The sequence below is a fragment of the Leptodactylus fuscus genome, chromosome 6 (genome assembly GCF_031893055.1).
Source record: "Leptodactylus fuscus isolate aLepFus1 chromosome 6, aLepFus1.hap2, whole genome shotgun sequence".
Taxonomy (NCBI): domain Eukaryota; kingdom Metazoa; phylum Chordata; class Amphibia; order Anura; family Leptodactylidae; genus Leptodactylus; species Leptodactylus fuscus.
The window spans coordinates 27931542-27949055 of NC_134270.1; the positions used below are offsets into that span (position 1 = coordinate 27931542).

Here is a 17514-nt window from a genome sequence, read left to right on the forward strand (position 1 = left end):
AGTGGTGACCTCTTCTGTCTTGATGTGTTGCCATCGGATATGACATGGATGTAGGAACTTTCTATGGTCAGGCTCTTATAAGAAACCCAACCATGATTTCCTTATTATGGGTAAGTTATCAGGAAGGGACATTACATGTATAAGAAGAGAAAATGGCCACAATAAGGAAATCATGGCTGAGTTCCAGACAAGTCCCAGAAAGTTCCTGCATTCATGGTCATATTCGTTGGCAACTTATCAAGACTCGAGACTGTCACCACTAAGAGGTCGCTTACATGATCCCTTAAAATTGGTTCCAAATTTCACACTAACCTTTGTTTTCAAAAAATTCTCTTCCGCACCCTGAAAAAAAATGTCTCCTTGCTCTTCCCATGGGTTCGGCAACTTTATTTAAAATGATCACCGATTAACTCCCAGTCTCTGAGGCAACTGAGCAAGCAAACCCATGACGAAAAGCTGAAGCTTTGGTTACACAAAGCTGGAATTTATAAGGCCTCAAATTCCGTTATATGAACTTGTCCTTTGATGACTTAGAGAAAATCTTTAAGAACGCAAAATGTTTCATTGTATTTTTCAAAAATATTTAACTTGTAAAGAAAATTCTAGTTTGGTTAGGGTCACCTGAATCAAACCATGTTTTCTCCTATTCCCATGAGTAGAGATGAGCAAACACTAAAATGTTCGAGGTTCGAAATCCGATTTGAGTAGCCCCTCAATGTTCGACTACTCGAATCGAATATCGAACCCTATTATAGTCTATGGGGGAAAATGCTCGTTTCAGGGGTAGGCAACATTCAATCAAATTATACTTACCAAGTCCACGAGTGAGGGTCGGGCTGGATCCTCCGAGAAGTCTTCTCCGCGCAGTGTCCCCGCGGCATTTTACGGCTCTTCATTCACTCTGCCAGGCATCGGGCCTGGGCAGAGCCGACTGCGCATGTCCGCACTACAAGCGGACATGCGCAGTTGGCTCTGCCCAGGCCCGATGCCTGGCAGAGTGAATTCAGAGCCGGTAGACGCCGCGGGGAAGCTGCACGGAGAAGACTTCTAAAGGTAGGAGAAGAACCAGCGTTGATTGGCCGACTGTATAGCATTCGGCCAATCAATGCTGGTTCTGCATCAAACTTTTCCATTCAAATAGCGAGTGGTACTCGATCGAGTACGAGTATTTCAAATACCGTAGTATTCCATCGAATACCTACTCGATCGAGTACTACTCGCTCATCTCTACCCATGAGCATATCTATCGGTGGGTTAATATGTTGGGTTCTGGTGACAGTCTCTCTCCAAGATTAACCTTAACGTTCTAAGGTACAGTTTACTGACTTCACAGAGAGTTACCAGATCCTTTGATGTACCGTCTTTATAAGTCGCCTTCTTTTGTAAGTGTACTTTGTCTTCATATCTTGTAACATCATGGCTTTGTTCTGCTTTTTCTTGCAGTGGAAAGATGTATGAGTTCTATGCAAGCTGGTACTCAGATGATCAAGCTGCGCGGTAGCTCCAAAGGTTTAGTTCGTTTCTACTACCTGGATGAACACAAGTCTTGTATACGGTGGAGACCTTCAAGGAAGAATGAGAAAGCAAAGAGTAAGAGTACAACCATATGTTCTTATAGTATAGATGTCAAATGACTCCCGTTCGCTTTCGAAGTCTGATCTATTTGTCAAAAGTTAAGCCACAAATTTGACCAGTCAGATTCCACGTGTTTGGTGAAGATTCTGAGAAATGCAACTTTTTGTGTTGCTGATGACTAATAGTCCTCATTATATCTGTTTTCAGTTTTAAAGGAATTGTCTTGAACAGGAAACCCTCTAGATAATGAGCTGATCACTGTGTTTCCAGATTCTAAAAACCCAAACACCATGGCGATCAGCTGATATCGCCAGGGAAACTTGTGACCATCTATATATGACCATTTTAGTAGCTCTTGAAGGAGGCCTGGTGTTAAACGGTGCCATTTAAATGAGTGATCAACCATGTAATGGACAGACTTACACCTCACACCCGTGCCGATGGCACCTTCAACCCTACAAGAGACGTCAACTCTCAGATTTAGGTTCAAGAACAAGTCAGTGGCCAGCCCACACATGCTAAACTTTAGAATACTTTTGTGGACAACCTCTTACATACCGTCTTCTTCAATGGGATAGTTGTATTAACCAATTTCTTCTTCTGGCCCACAAAGGAATGTTTATTGCCCATCCATCAAATTTCTGTTCCCTTTCAGGCAAAACATTTCTCTTACCTAGTGAAAACATGGGTATGATGTGGTTATATAGACTAATCTAACTCGCCTCTGGAGTTCGTAACTATATGGGGTAACATGGATTCCACTTTATCCTAAAATGATGTCAGGTAGGCACATTACTAAGTTATGTGCTAGAAGTCTGCAATAGGCTTTGCGTCATCCATCTTTTTTCTGGTTAGTTGTGTGAAAGCTTCTAAAAGGTGAAAATGCAAAGAAGATATAATGGCCTATAGACCCTTAGAGTTAATATCCTTATCAAGGAGTATTGAACTATAGGGCGTGTATTTTCAGGAAGTTGACCCCAAGATACAGGTTATAGATACTTCGAATAACATGATGTGCCAGGTAAATTGGGGTAAAGAATATGCAAATAACAATGAAAAAGAACTTTCTCCTAGTGCCACCTTTTGGAAGGTAGCTCTCTATTGTATGGTTTTCAAAGAATGATAGCCATGCCAGCATAACTCCTTGAAAAAGGAAGTGGGACCAATACGTAGACAGTTGTTTCGAGGTTGTTACCTCTCCTTATAAAGGTACTGGCGGACTATGTGAGAGGTCTCGACATGGGTCAGAATCGGTAATGTGTCTCATTACGGAGCGGGATTTGTAAGACCATGTATACCTTGCTAAGAATTCTGGGAAAGGGAAACGCTAACAAGACTTCATTGGTGAAAAAGAGCAACTTGCTCCTAGGTAAGTTGAAGGTATTTGTGTGTAAAAGACCTGAAAGAGCAATGGATGACATCTACCAACACCATAAGATTATCTGCAATCCAAAAGGAGACCCCACCATGTCATGAAGATGGGTAAACATGGGAATATATCACAGAGGGCAACATAGTGGGGAGGTACATGGTACGGAGATATGATTTTTATGAAGTAAAACCTCCTGCAATGGAAGAGTGTTAGGAACACCAATCCAATGTACAAACTCCACAGCAGATACATCGTGGAACAGACAATGGCATTACCCCCATACTTTACCCTTGGACTCAACATAACCCAGGAGGGGCATATATTTTTTTTCTCAATGGATTTATTATTTTGGTTATACATATTCCTAGGTAAGTAAATCAGATCACTACAGGCGGGTTACATGGCATGGTCTTTGGGTAACCCAGAGTCCCATAGAATAGAATCAACGCTTACTTGCCCTATATGTAAGCCCAAGAGTACTCAAATTCCTCCAGAAGGTGAATGGTCCTTGGCAGGGAGGTATTGGGCACCAGTAAGACAAGCCATTTAAGGAGGAGTGATGAAATCTTTATGCAATATTCATAATTTCTGTTAATGAGTATACTCCTCTATAACTCATTGCAAGTTCCTTGTTACAAATGGGGTTCCCATTATTAAATTTAAAGGGATTTTCCCACACTACATAATTTATTTCCTATACTTAGAGAAGTCCATCAATATCATATTAGGGGTCTGTCTGACTGGCTGATATAAGGGGTCACAGAGCTCTACCTGCTAAACAGTGAAGGGTGAGGCAGCTCCCCAACCTCCTGTAATAACCATTGGACCCCCACAAAACTTCTATTGATAGCCTATTACATGCACTTCTCAAGCAAAATGTTTTTGGTCACGTGAAACCTCAAAAATCCTTTCATGTGCACTGGAATAATTGTGTGATGCCTTCTGTGCTGTCTAGTGGGGTGAAATTCTTGAGCTGGGAGAATTTGGTTTATCACCAAACTCCTAGGCCAAGATGTCAGTTGTCCCAGTGGTTGAGAGAACAACAATGAACTGCAATGACAGCAAGAGGTGCTCGGGGGCAGATCCCTGCACAGATGGGTCATCTGATTGGAGGAAAGTTATGTAGTGATCCATTCTGTACTACAAGTGAGAATGGATATCACAGGCCTAGGGCAGCAAACGGTGTTCACACAAACCATCAGAAAGCATTTGTATGACACTGAGCTACAAGCCAGACATCCAGCTACTGGTGCTCCATTGACTTTATACCACTGCTCTGATAAGCTATCATGATACCCAGCAAGATGTCAATGGAGATCAAGATTTGTCAACGATGAATCACGCTTTTTTTCTGGGAAACAGATAACTGGAGATTTGAAAAGAGGAATATGTCCATAAAGTTTAAGAAAAGAATGGGAAAGGATCTGGAAAAAAAAGTATTTGGAAAAAGGTAAAGGCATGCACCAGTCTGTCCTAAATGGGCAAACATTGGAAATCAGATGGAATCCACTTTCATAACAAAAATCCTGCACATGAAATCTTCAAAGCCATTCTGAACCCATCAATGTTGTTTCTGCTGTGACCATTGTGGCAATGTATATCATGGGCTGGTTTCTGTGCTGACAGGGCCTTGTCCAAACATTCTAGTAGATGCCGCCATGGTGCAATATCATATGTTTTGTTTAGGCACGGTCTATAAATGGAAGTGACTTTGCCACCCTTGGGTCAAGTCCATACCCAGTCAGTAATCAAGGTGAAAGTCTATCTCCATTCTATCAGTGCCATTGTGGGATGCAGTGAGGAACAGAGAAGCCACAGAACTTTTCTAAAATAATTTCCTTCTGTGTGTTAACCGGTGTCAGAGCGACCGTAACCTTCTGATCCCCCAAGTCCTTTCTGTTGGTGCGTAAGTGCAAACGTTGTTGTTTGGCAATGTCAGTGAAAGTGATAGGTCTAAACTGTTACCTCCGCCAAAAGCAAAAATAAAGAGCAAGAGCCAGTGTTATCTTTCTGTACGTTGTGGGGGCTGATTTATCCAAACTGATGTTTTCTTGGTCTTGGTAGTCCCTTACCACTGGAATTCGGCACTTAATTTAGGACAAGGTTCATGCTTGGTTATAAATGCGGTGCATCCTCTGGGGTTGGTGCGCCGAAACAACAACCTGTGTCTAAGCAAAAAATTCTGGTTTAATTTACATCAATGATGACAAATTTGACACACAAGCCATGAAAATCAGCCCCCTTTGTTGCCCGTGAAAGAGTTTTATGCACTTTCAATGACTCGGTGTTGCCGATTATTGGAGTGAGCTTATCCACTGTGTTAATTTCTTTGGTAAAGGAATGCTAGAAGTAAAGATTCCAATATCAACCAAGTCAAGTGTTCCAACCCCAGGTCATGTCTACACAGCTTTGCCCCGATCCACCCAAAACGTTCCTTGTCCGTCCTCTTGTCCAGCAAGCTGGGCCACCACGTTGTCTTCTCTAATGCTATGTATATAGTAAGCATATGAATGCAAATATAGATGCGTAGGGCCCGACTTAGAGATACAGCAAAGTTTAAGTTGACACTTAATTGGGGTACAGAACTTTTAACTCCTTACCTTTTTAACCTTTTTCATTGGTTTTTCTTGTATTCAATGGTATCAATGTCAAGTTAAACTTTGTTACATCTATACGTAGCTACATAATCTATCCTTTCATCATTCTCTTCAGCACTGAGACCTAATAAGAAACCTGTAATAACAATCAGCTACGAGATTCCTTTTTTAGTCTAAGTGTTTATTATGTAAATTATAGGACCTGACTGCCATGTGTTTGATGGAGAGCTGGAAAATGAGTGCGGTATTATTTCTATTAATAACCACGTCTACATCTTGTCAATGCTACCTGTGAATCATCCAGTGAAATAGTAACCAAGTCCCATCCAGGCCCCTCATACTGAGTAAACCTAGCCTTAGCTTTAGCTATAATCCAGGCAATTCAGGATACCAGAATGGTGATCTGTGCAGCTAAACTGTGATCTGTCTGGGCATATACAGTATATACTGAAACTTGCGTATAGGAAGAATGGATATTTTATTAGTAGATGGTATGTACTAAATTGATAGTGCTAATCTAGCCACACCCTTGTTCCCATTTATAGGGTGATGGGTAGGATTGAGCCGATCTTCAGATTTCAGGATCTTTTTTAAAATCCGATTTTCTATCATTTTCCAGCCAATCGCGATCGTGAAATTTGCTCTCGTTGGTCGGGATCCGATCTTTCCCAATCGCTCAACCATAGTGATGGGAATTTGTCACTTGAGAATTTTCTAGTGCCTTTTTACTTAATGAATAGAGATGAGATGAGCGAGTAGTACTCGATCGAGTAGGTATTCGATTGAATACTACGGTATTCGAAATACTCGTACTCGATCGAGTACCACTCGCTGTTCGAATGTAAAAGTTTGATGCAGAACCAGCATTGGTTGGCCGAATGCTATACAGTCGGCCAATCAACGCTGGTTCTTCTCCTACCTTAAGATGTCTTCTCCGTGCAGCTTCCTCGCGGCGTCTTCCGGCTCTTCATTCACTCTGCCAGGCATGCGCAGTCGGGATGCCTGGCAGAGTGAAAGAACAGCCGGAAGACGCCACGGGGATGCTGCAAGGAGAAGACTTCTCGGAGGATCCAGCCCGACCCTCACTCGTGGACTTGGTAAGTATAATTTGTTCGAACGTTGCCTACCCCTGAAACAAGCATTTTCCCCCCCATAGACTATAATAGGGTTCAATATTCGATTCGAGTAGTCGAATATTGAGGGGCTACTCGAAACGAATATCGAACCTCGGACATTTTACTGTTCGCTCATCTCTGTTAATGAACATCTAATCTGAACTAGGGTATATTTGTACCAATGCACTAGATCTATTATTTAATGCTACGAAATCTGTCACATTCACCAGCTTTAGCAATAAACAGGGATGCTAAATTTAGTGGCTTCCTGACATAGTAGCCAAATAATTGTGAGCCCCATACACACACACAGTGAATATTTTAATTGGAATGTTCTATTCTCTTCTATAAAGGTTCTATTTTTGGTCGTATTTACTTCAATTTAATGAAAGAGCAGATATATTTTTGACATGTTTTGTTGCAGCTTCAGATAATAAACCTGCAGGGCTCTGGAGAAGGCTCTGTCTGAATGTGCCATCAGGAGACAAAGGAGCCATTTATATCTGTATCTATATATTGGACACTTAGGCTTTGGTTCTGATTAGAGATGAGCGAACACTAAAATGTTCGAGGTTCGAAATTCGATTCGAACAGCCGCTCACTGTTCGAGTGTTCGAATGGGTTTCGAACCCCATTATAGTCTATGGGGAACATAAACTCGTTAAGGGGGAAACCCAAATTCGTGTCTGGAGGGTCACCAAGTCCACTATGACACCCCAGGAAATGATACCAACACCCTGGAATGACACTGGGACAGCAGGGGAAGCATGTCTGGGGGCATAAAAGTCACTTTATTTCATGGAAATCCCTGTCAGTTTGCGATTTTCGCAAGCTAACTTTTCCCCATAGAAATGCATTGGCCAGTGCTGATTGGCCAGAGTACGGAACTCGACCAATCAGCGCTGGCTCTGCTGGAGGAGGCGGAGTCTAAGATCGCTCCACACCAGTCTCCATTCAGGTCCGACCTTAGACTCCGCCTCCTCCGGCAGAGCCAGCGCTGATTGGCCGAAGGCTGGCCAATGCATTCCTATGCGAATGCAGAGACTTAGCAGTGCTGAGTCAGTTTTGCTCAACTACACATCTGATGCACACTCGGCACTGCTACATCAGATGTAGCAATCTGATGTAGCAGAGCCGAGGGTGCACTAGAACCCCTGTGCAAACTCAGTTCACGCTAATAGAATGCATTGGCCAGCGCTGATTGGCCAATGCATTCTATTAGCCCGATGAAGTAGAGCTGAATGTGTGTGCTAAGCACACACATTCAGCACTGCTTCATCACGCCAATACAATGCATTAGCCAGTGCTGATTGGCCAGAGTACGGAATTCGGCCAATCAGCGCTGGCTCTGCTGGAGGAGGCGGAGTCTAAGGTCGGACCTGAATGGAGACTGGTGTGGAGCGATCTTAGACTCCGCCTCCTCCAGCAGAGCCAGCGCTGATTGGCCGAATTCCGTACTCTGGCCAATCAGCGCTGGCCAATGCATTCTATTAGCCCGATGAAGTAGAGCTGAATGTGTGTGCTTAGCACACACATTCAGCTCTACTTCATCGGGCTAATAGAATGCATTGGCCAATCAGCGCTGGCCAATGCATTCTATTAGCTTGATGAAGCAGAGTGTGCACAAGGGTTCAAGCGCACCCTCGGCTCTGATGTAGCAGAGCCGAGGGTGCACAAGGGTTCAAGTGCACCCTCGACTCTCCTACATCAGAGCCGAGGGTGCGCTTGAACCCTTGTGCACACTCTGCTTCATCAAGCTAATAGAATGCATTGGCCAGCACTGATTGGCCAGAGTACGGAATTCGGCCAATCAGCGCTGGCCAATGCATCCCTATGGGAAAAAGTTTATCTCACAAAAATCACAATTACACACCCGATAGAGCCCCAAAAAGTTATTTTTAATAACATTCCCCCCTAAATAAAGGTTATCCCTAGCTATCCCTGCCTGTACAGCTATCCCTGTCTCATAGTCACAAAGTTCACATTCTCATATGACCCGGATTTGAAATCCACTATTCGTCTAAAATGGAGGTCACCTGATTTCGGCAGCCAATGACTTTTTCCAATTTTTTTCAATGCCCCCAGTGTCGTAGTTCCTGTCCCACCTCCCCTGCGCTGTTATTGGTGCAAAAAAGGCGCCAGGGAAGGTGGGAGGGGAATCGAATTTTGGCGCACTTTACCACGCGGTGTTCGATTCGATTCGAACATGGCGAACACCCTGATATCCGATCGAAAATGTGTTCGATAGAACACTGTTCGCTCATCTCTAGTTCTGATGTTCATGATCCTGCAGTTCTCTTAGTGGCTCCAAATTGGATCCAATGTGAAATCCTATAGGAACTCTCCAGTGTATTACATAAGTCTTAGTCTTGGGTGGTTATGTAGTCTCCTTCCTTATCCAGCACCTTATTTCCAGGGATCATTGAGGTTTCAACAATGGCTTTTACAGGTGTAGTCTGAAACGGTGTGTAGATATGAGCCAGGAAATGCAGCCAAGTAACAGACTTTTTCTCGATTTCATCCCCGTCATGTACAACAGCCCTTACTCAGACCAGATCAGATGAAAGAAATAGTAAAAGGTGCTGGTGTTGTATTTTATCTGACAGCTACTTACTGTCCAAGAACCTACAGACAGGAGAAGGTTGGAGCAGAAACCACCCAGCTAAAACAGACTGTATTAAATAATTGGGATGTCATATAGATTTTTTGTTCTAGATGTGCTTCCAAAAACTATCCATCTATATTCCCTCTTGTCGTGACATTAGGATGTCATGTACAAATCAAGCAATTGTAATGTAGGGCACAGAAGAACCTCTGTCGGTCCCATTTCGATGCCATCATGAACCATCAGGCCATTGACTCCATTGCCTTTTAAGATTTCATTGCCCGGAGCGCAAGTATTGCCTAAAGCAGAGGATTTACCCTGGAGAAAAGATGTCTCATTGAGAAAAATTAACATCACCGCTCTCGTGGTCCAGGAAATGATGTTGTGTAGACTAATGAGGGGAAAATGACATCTATAATGTAGGTGATGGTGTCCTATAGCTATTCGTAGATGAGAGGTCCGAACATCATGTGCTAATACTGCAAACCTTCTGGTGGCCTTAACCACTTGTGGGGGAATAGTTTGACCTTCAAGGATTTGCAGTTTAGGTGTGATGTTTTACTATGAATAGAGATGAGCGAGTAGTTAAATATTCAATATTTGTTTGGAGTAGCCCCTCAATATTCGACTACTCGAATCGAATATCAAATCCTATTATACTCTATGGGGGGGAAATGCTCGTTTCAGGGGTAGGCAACATTAGATCAAATTGAACTTCCCAAGTCCACGAGTGAGGGTCGGGCTGGATTCTCCAAGAAGTCTTCTCCGTGCAGCGTCCCTGCGTCATCATCCGGCAATGAATTCATTCTGCTAGGCATCGGGGCTGGGCAGAGCCGACTGCGCATGCCCGCACTACAAGGAAATGGCCGCATACAGTCAAAGCGGCCATTTTCTTGTAGCGCGGGCATGCGCAGTCAGCTCTGCCCAGGCCCGATGCCTGGCAGAGTGAATTCAGAGCCGGAAGATGCCGCGGGGAGGCTGCGCGGAGAAGACTTCTAAAGGTAGGAGATGAACCAGCGTTGATTGGCCGACTGTATAGCATTTGGCTAATCAACGCTGGTTCTGCATCGAATTTTTCAATTCGAATAGCGAGTGGTACTCGATCGAGTACGAGTATTTCGAATACCGTAGCATTCGATCGAATACTACTCGCTCATCTCTAACTATGAACACTTCTAAGGCCCTATGGCCATATTACATTTCGCCTTGCAGTCATTCTTTAAGCATTCAATCTACAATGATACAAAAGTTTTAGGCAAGTGTAGTAAAAAATGCTGCAAAGATAGAATGCTGACAGAAATAGACTTGTTGGAGGAGGAGTCCTGGAAGTGAGGATACGGCCCCCAAAGAGCCCTGATCTCAACATCATCCAGTCTGTCTGGGATTACATGAAGAGACAGAAGGATTGGAGCAAGCCTACATCCACAGAAGATTTGTGCTTAGTTCTCCAACATGGCAGGAACAACCTCCCTGCCGAGAGCCCTCAAAAACTGTCTACAAGTGTATCTAGAAGGACTGATGGAAGTCAAAGGGCGAAGGTCACATCAAATATTGATGAGATTTAGAGTTTTCTTCATTCACTTTATTTTGCCAATTCACAAAAATAAAATATTAACCCTTCTAATTCTAAAAATATTCTTACTTTGCAGCATTTTTTTTTTCCACATGTGTCTAAAACATTTGAAATAGTGCTATTCTGATCTTCTTCTACTTTTCTGACCCCCTCCAGTACTTTTTGGCAGATTAATCCTTCTTATCTCCTTGTGGGAACAGCTCTCACACAATGGGTGAGCTCCTTCACACATGAGCCCAAGTCTGTTTTTGCACCTTCCAACCTCCCGTCTTCCAGATTGTCTTCTAGGCATACTCTTCTATCACAGGGTGACAAGATTGCTCTACGAAGAGGTTCCAGTCTAAATACACTATATGCACAAACAGATCTGAGACATCAGACACTCAACGCATGGCCCAAATGGTGCCAGCTCCCTCCTATTATGGACCCTACCTGGTTCCCCTAGTGCAGCACATCAATATTGCCATGCTCCATGTCCATCATACCTCCCACCATGAGCACCCAGAAGATTGTTATTCCTACAGTTACATCATGACTTTCACCCCATCACAATGTGCCATGGGTTGTACAATGCAACAGATATATGTATGTGGCATCTCAGCAATGTACGTGTGGTCCAAATATAGGTGTAGGGTTGAACCAATCTTGATATTTCAAGATCGATTTTAAAATCTGATTTCCAATCCTTTTCTAGCCAATCTCAATCGTGACATTTGCTCGATCGCCAATCAAAATCCGATCTTTTCGATCCCGATCGCTCAACCCTAAATAGGAACCTATAAAGAATATAACAGTCCACCACCTGCACATGTAGAAATTTAATTCACCCAAGTTCAACTTAATGTCATTGTGTGATGAATATCAATACATTTTCACATTACTGTATCTGCAACTTCTGTGTTTTTAACCCAAAACATGCCTTGGGCTCAACCTATTTGGTGTGGTGGAATTCAAGGGTGTAGGGGGAGACTGCCAACGTCAATTTTCACAAAGTCTGGATCCATCTTCATAATAAATCAGGCACACTCCTATGTGTCGAATGGAGGTTTACGCATGACAGAAAATGGTAGACTTCCTATATAACCAATGCTAGGCTTCTAGTGTGAGTTATAATAAATTTGGTGGACCAAGGCATCCCTGGCACAGCCTATTTTGTTCTCTGCACCCTCCGTCCACTTTTACAAAAGGACCATGCATAAAAATACACAATATTAACACCTGTCTATACTAGAAAACTGGTGTACATGGATTGATAAATTACCCCCCACCCTTTTCACAGGTGGTCTAGATCAAGTTGGCACAGCTCCATGTTATCCTGCCCGCAATGTCATGGAGAAGTTGCTGTGACTCATTTGTGTTGCAGTAATAAAAGGCTGTAGAAGTGAGTTTACGCTTTGCGAATTAACTCCACGCTATCCTTTGTGCTGAAATTTAGGGACATGGATGTATTCTGTTTCATGGACTGGCCATCTCCATATACAAAAAGACACAGTTGTGAATGTCTAGACGGACCAGTCGCATCCATAATGTCCGAAACAAGATACAGTGCACTTTGCTTCCGCCCTGACCTCGTCCCTCCAGGGTGCTGCGTCTTCTCGTTTTATCAGTGTCAATGTTGGCATTTCTAGTGATGGAGAAGTACAGCTCCCATTAGATTGCCAGTCTCTGACAAGATGCAGTCATTACATTACTGCGGACATGTGTTTTTCCTCCCCGCTGGCTTCCTCCCAGGGGTTCATGTTATCTTTGAGTGTAATGCATCTCCTGGTACTCTTTTTATTCTGGCACTGTCATAGTCGTGCTGCGGTGTGTACAACTAGATTGTCTTTGTCTGCTTGCTTCGACAGCATTGTACACAAGAGAATGAAGCCTCGCAGAGCACAAGGCGGGTGTATGTGCTGGGAAGCAGATGGCCTGTTTAAAGAGACCTATGATATGTTGAGATGGCAGATCACAGGGATCAAGATGTGCAATGAGTCGCTGATTTGCATTTCGGGGATTGCTTACAAAAGTTTTATTCTGCATTAAATCTGTACACAAAATATAGCGAATGTGTAATGTAGGTCAGCCATTATTGCCCACTGGCTCTCTGTAATATCTGAATAAAGAGGGCGTCCTCCTGATGGGACTGTAATGATGCAGCACTGGTACCTGTTGTCTGAGGTTGTGTAAGGCTTCAGATTACGGTCAAACACTAGTCAGAGTCAGAGCTGGCTCTAATAGACCTACAATGATACATTATCAGCGCTCCAGAGGGGAGCTCATAACTTTGTAATAAGTCCAGCCATAACGTATTCAGGTACATTATAATTCACACGGGCTCATTTTTATATTAAGATACAATAAATATCGGAGTGCTTCTTTACTTTGTCTTGAGTGCGGAGATTACTAAATGGCTCCCTGACCAACATCTACTACAGTAACCATTTATCTGCATTTCTGAACAGCTTTACTGTGTGTAATGAGAAATTAATGCTCTCCCAATCGAATGATGTAATGATCTAGAAGGATAAAGCCGTTCTCACTAGCTGGGTGCCAGCACGCCCCGTACAGTGATCGATGGAGGAGGAGAGTAGACTTTTGTTTTGTTCCTCTCTATATTGGATTTGTGTTCTCCCATCACATATCACAGGGGAAATTATATCCCATATACTGCTCTCATCTATCAGTTCGAGGCGTGATCTTCTCCGGAGTTGTCCTTTTATTATTTGATAAACAGAATGAAGAAAGGAAGATGTAAAATTTTTGGACAGCTATTACATTAGAGGGTACAACTTGTAGAAGTCTACTTCTGACAGCGGATTGCGGTTCATTGTGAATTTTAGCATGGTTAACTGTGAAACTGCTATGAACAGATCACCTAAATTTGCACAGAAAAGTGGTCCTTTTATAGGAGTGGTCTTCTAAATCAGTTGTTCTTAACCAGTGGCATGTGTACTCCAGGGGGTGTGCCATATAGTCTCAGGTGGCTGGGAACCAGTGGTCTGAAATGGACAGATTTAGCAAGTTCTCGGGTTCCAAGGCTACTGGGGGCCAGTTGATCCCCTACTTGATACTGGGCACGGGATCTGTCACGTGACTGACACCAAAGTTGTCCATTGGGGGTACTTGGTTCGAACGTTTTCCACTAGGGGGTATTTGGCTTAAAAAGATTGAGAACACTGTTCTAAAAAATAAAGATCTACAGAATGCAATGAATGTGTCAAAGAGAGTCTGCAAACCTAAATCACCCCTAAACCACCCATAAGAAAGGCAAATAACAAAAGATCCCAAAATAACATACAGTATTTTATACTTGGCATTACGGCAGCATATTGCACAGAACCAGGTCTATATCGCGACTAATAAATAGCTAAGGTCTAGAGATGAGTGAACAGTAAAATGTTCGAGGTTCAATATTCGTTTCGAGTAGCCCCTCAATATTCGACTACTCAAATCGAATAGCGAACCCTATTATAGTCTATGGGGGGAAAATGCTCGTTTTAGGGGTAGGCAACGTTCGATCAAATTATACTTACCAAGTCCACGAGTGAGGGTCAGGCTGGATCCTCCGAGCAGTCTTTTCCTTGCAGCTTCCCTGCGGCATCTTCCGCCTCTTCATTCACTCTGCCAGGCATCGGGCCTGGGCAGAGCCGACTGCGCATGCCTCCATTACAAGTGGGCATGTGCAGTCGGCTCTGCCCTGGCCCGATGCCTGGCAGAGTGAATGAAGAGCCGGAAGATGCCGCAGGGAAGCTGCACGGAGAAGACTTCTAAAGGTAGGAGAAGAACCAGCGTTGGTTGGCCAACTGTATAGCATTCGGCCAATCAATGCTGGTTCTGCATCGAACTTTTCCATTCGAATAGCGAGTGGTACTCGATCGAGTATGAGTATTTCGAACACCGTAGTATTTGATCGAAGACTACTCGCTCATCTCTACTAAGGTCCTCAAGATGGTTCCCCTTTTATTGCTAGTCCTTGGCATGGTATCCCTTTAAATAATAGTCCTCAGCATGGCTCGTCCTCTTATTCCTAGCATGGATTCCCATCACTGCTAACTGTGATTATACTTAATGGAATTTCAGAGAAATCTCATCCCTTTTTTGTTTAGTTGGGGTCCCTGCAATCGGACCACCCAATGAGCGGATGTGCACACCTTGTGGATATGTATTTTTATGTCCTGTATATACTGAAGATTCAGAGCGTAACAGTTTAGCTAACTATATAATGTACATTACTACATCGGTCATATAATACTAACCCTCTGACACCATCTAGCCTTCGTATTAATTTTTTTCTTTTTCGTTTCAGTATCGATTGATACCATCCAGGAGGTCTGTGAGGGGAAGCAGTCGGAGATCTTCCAGCGCTATGCCGATGGCAGCTTTGACCCCAACTGTTGCTTCAGTATCTACTATGGGGATCACATGGAGTCTCTGGATTTGGTGTCCTCAAGTGGTGAAGAAGCGCGGACGTGGATAACTGGTCTGAAGTACCTGATGGCAGGTATCAGTGATGAAGATAGTCTATCGAAGCGTCAAAGAACCCGAGACCAATATCCTTTTCTGCAGACTAGTGTTACCAAAGGATGTTATTGTATATGCATAAAGTAATGGAGGGATCAGCAATACTCACATCTCCTGCACATCTAACCAGCTTTGGTCTGTGGTTTTTAGCCTGTAATTGCTGTTCACTGTGTCTCCGATATTATATGGAAACACACAGGAAAATGATGGCTTTCTTCTGCCCATAGTGGTACAAGATTATGTTTACACCTGCACTGGAGGCTAAAAATGACAGAGAAAACAACATTACATGGGGAAGAGGAGAGTAGGTCCTACCGTCCCGGGCTACCTTTTGAAGACGCGTAACCAGTACCCACCTCCAACCTGCCAACCCCCTCAATGAAGACCAGGACACCTGCTGGATTCTAACTGGCCGGTCAGGCCGATTTATTTATTACAACAATGTATCAAACAGTTAACACAGTACCACCCTATAGGGGGCAGTAATGATAAATACTGAACATTAAACATAAACATCATTGGATACTGTAAACAATACCACCCCCAAATGTCTAACCTAATAAAGTGCGATAACTTCCCTGCAAGGGTGAAAGGCTCCGTGACTAGAGATGAGCGAGTACTGTTCGGATCAGCCGATCCGAACAGCACGCTCGCATAGAAATGAATAGACGTAGCCGGCACGCGAGGGGTTAAGCGGCCGGCCGACATCAAAGCGGAAGTACCAGGTGCATCCATTCATTTCTATGGAGCGTGCTGTTCGGATCGGCTGATCCGAACAGTACTCGCTCATCTCTATCCGTGACCATTACCCAGGCACCAAAATGCACCTTGGGTATCCGTGCCACCTCCCAGACCTAGGATCCAATCCCCCCACAAGGGACCATGCTCAACCAGGGGGACTTCCCCAGGTCCTAACACTCCATAACCAGATCCCCATACCTAAGATGAGATTCTACACCACACCACGTAGGCCTCTCACCCATATCACCCCCACAACCCACCACCAGTGACCCACCAACAAGGGGCGGGCAGGCTGCTACTGGCCAGACTGACCCTGCGTTCACCCCTGCTGCCTGCTTTAACCCCTTGGCCTCTGCCCCTAAATCTTCCCACTCAATAACAATGTATACAGGTGAATATAAATAACTTTGTAGTATAGACGTCACTCACTAGGTGGACGTGTGCCTTACTTTACGCTCTGTACACAGATGGCACCATACTCTGGCAATAAAGGCCATAATTCTACAATAAATCCTCGCTAAATAGCAAATATTCTCCTTTTTATATTACTGTTTCATGGTAAGACAACCCCTTTTCATGGTTGCCATTTTATTTCATGCTTTACTTCGAAGGAAATCACAACCCACGCAAAAGACAATTGGCCTCAACTTTGTACGATGTTCTTAGCCGAACGCACTCAATAATACAGAATGAAACCTTATGTTACAAGATGTTCAGACAAGTCTCTGCCAGGAAGCCTTCACTTATAGGTGGTTATTAACTGAAGCGTTCCGGCTGTAGGATTTCCTATGCTTTTTCATTGTCTGTATAGAAGTATTGATGATCTCCAGTCTCCTACAGAAGATACGGACAGAAAATGAAGTTGCCTTGAGCCGGTAACTGGGAGAGACAAAGAATCCTGAGAGCTCCACATCTAATTGTACACAAATGATGCACCGAACACTCGTCTAATAAAATAAGACTTATAATACAAGACAGAACGTACCATGGGGAATAGAATTGGTTCCTGCCATCTGCCAGAGAGAAGTAAGACTTGTACTACCTGGTTCTGTATGGCGATCCTAAATACAGTAATATACTAGACCATTGCTATACAGGGTGCAGAGGTAGCAGTCACACTCATTAGGGGACCCTATGACCCACCACTACATAGGACATAAGTCTTGTATATGGGAAATGTAGATTGTGGACCCTTTACAAGATACCTTGAAACTTCAGTTTACTTCTGGAAATATCTACAGTAACATAGTTAGCAAGCGTGGAGATCAGAGGAGTTGAGCTGCAATACCAGACACCGCCATGGGATACGAGTGGTGCTGTTTCTGGAAAAAAAAATGGTAAACGTGTTTTTTTGCAATGTCTGAAGATTAAGAGAGAGAAAAGTTTTCAGCTATTTGGATTATTGGCTTTGATTTTGGATCAGGATAGAG

At 43.6% G+C, this 17514-nt stretch overlaps 1 protein-coding gene across 3 annotated transcripts in view; it reads left to right on the top strand.

Moving 5' to 3' along the window:
* PLCH2 (phospholipase C eta 2) overlaps window positions 1-17514 on the top strand; it is a 441994-nt gene that overhangs the window by 272025 nt on the left and 152455 nt on the right. For all 3 annotated transcript variants that reach the window (XM_075279623.1, XM_075279620.1, XM_075279621.1), the window contains exons 2-3: window positions 1444-1590; window positions 15129-15372. In XM_075279623.1, the coding sequence (XP_075135724.1) occupies window positions 1444-1590; window positions 15129-15372 (391 nt within the window). The remainder of the gene's footprint in view (window positions 1-1443; window positions 1591-15128; window positions 15373-17514) is intronic.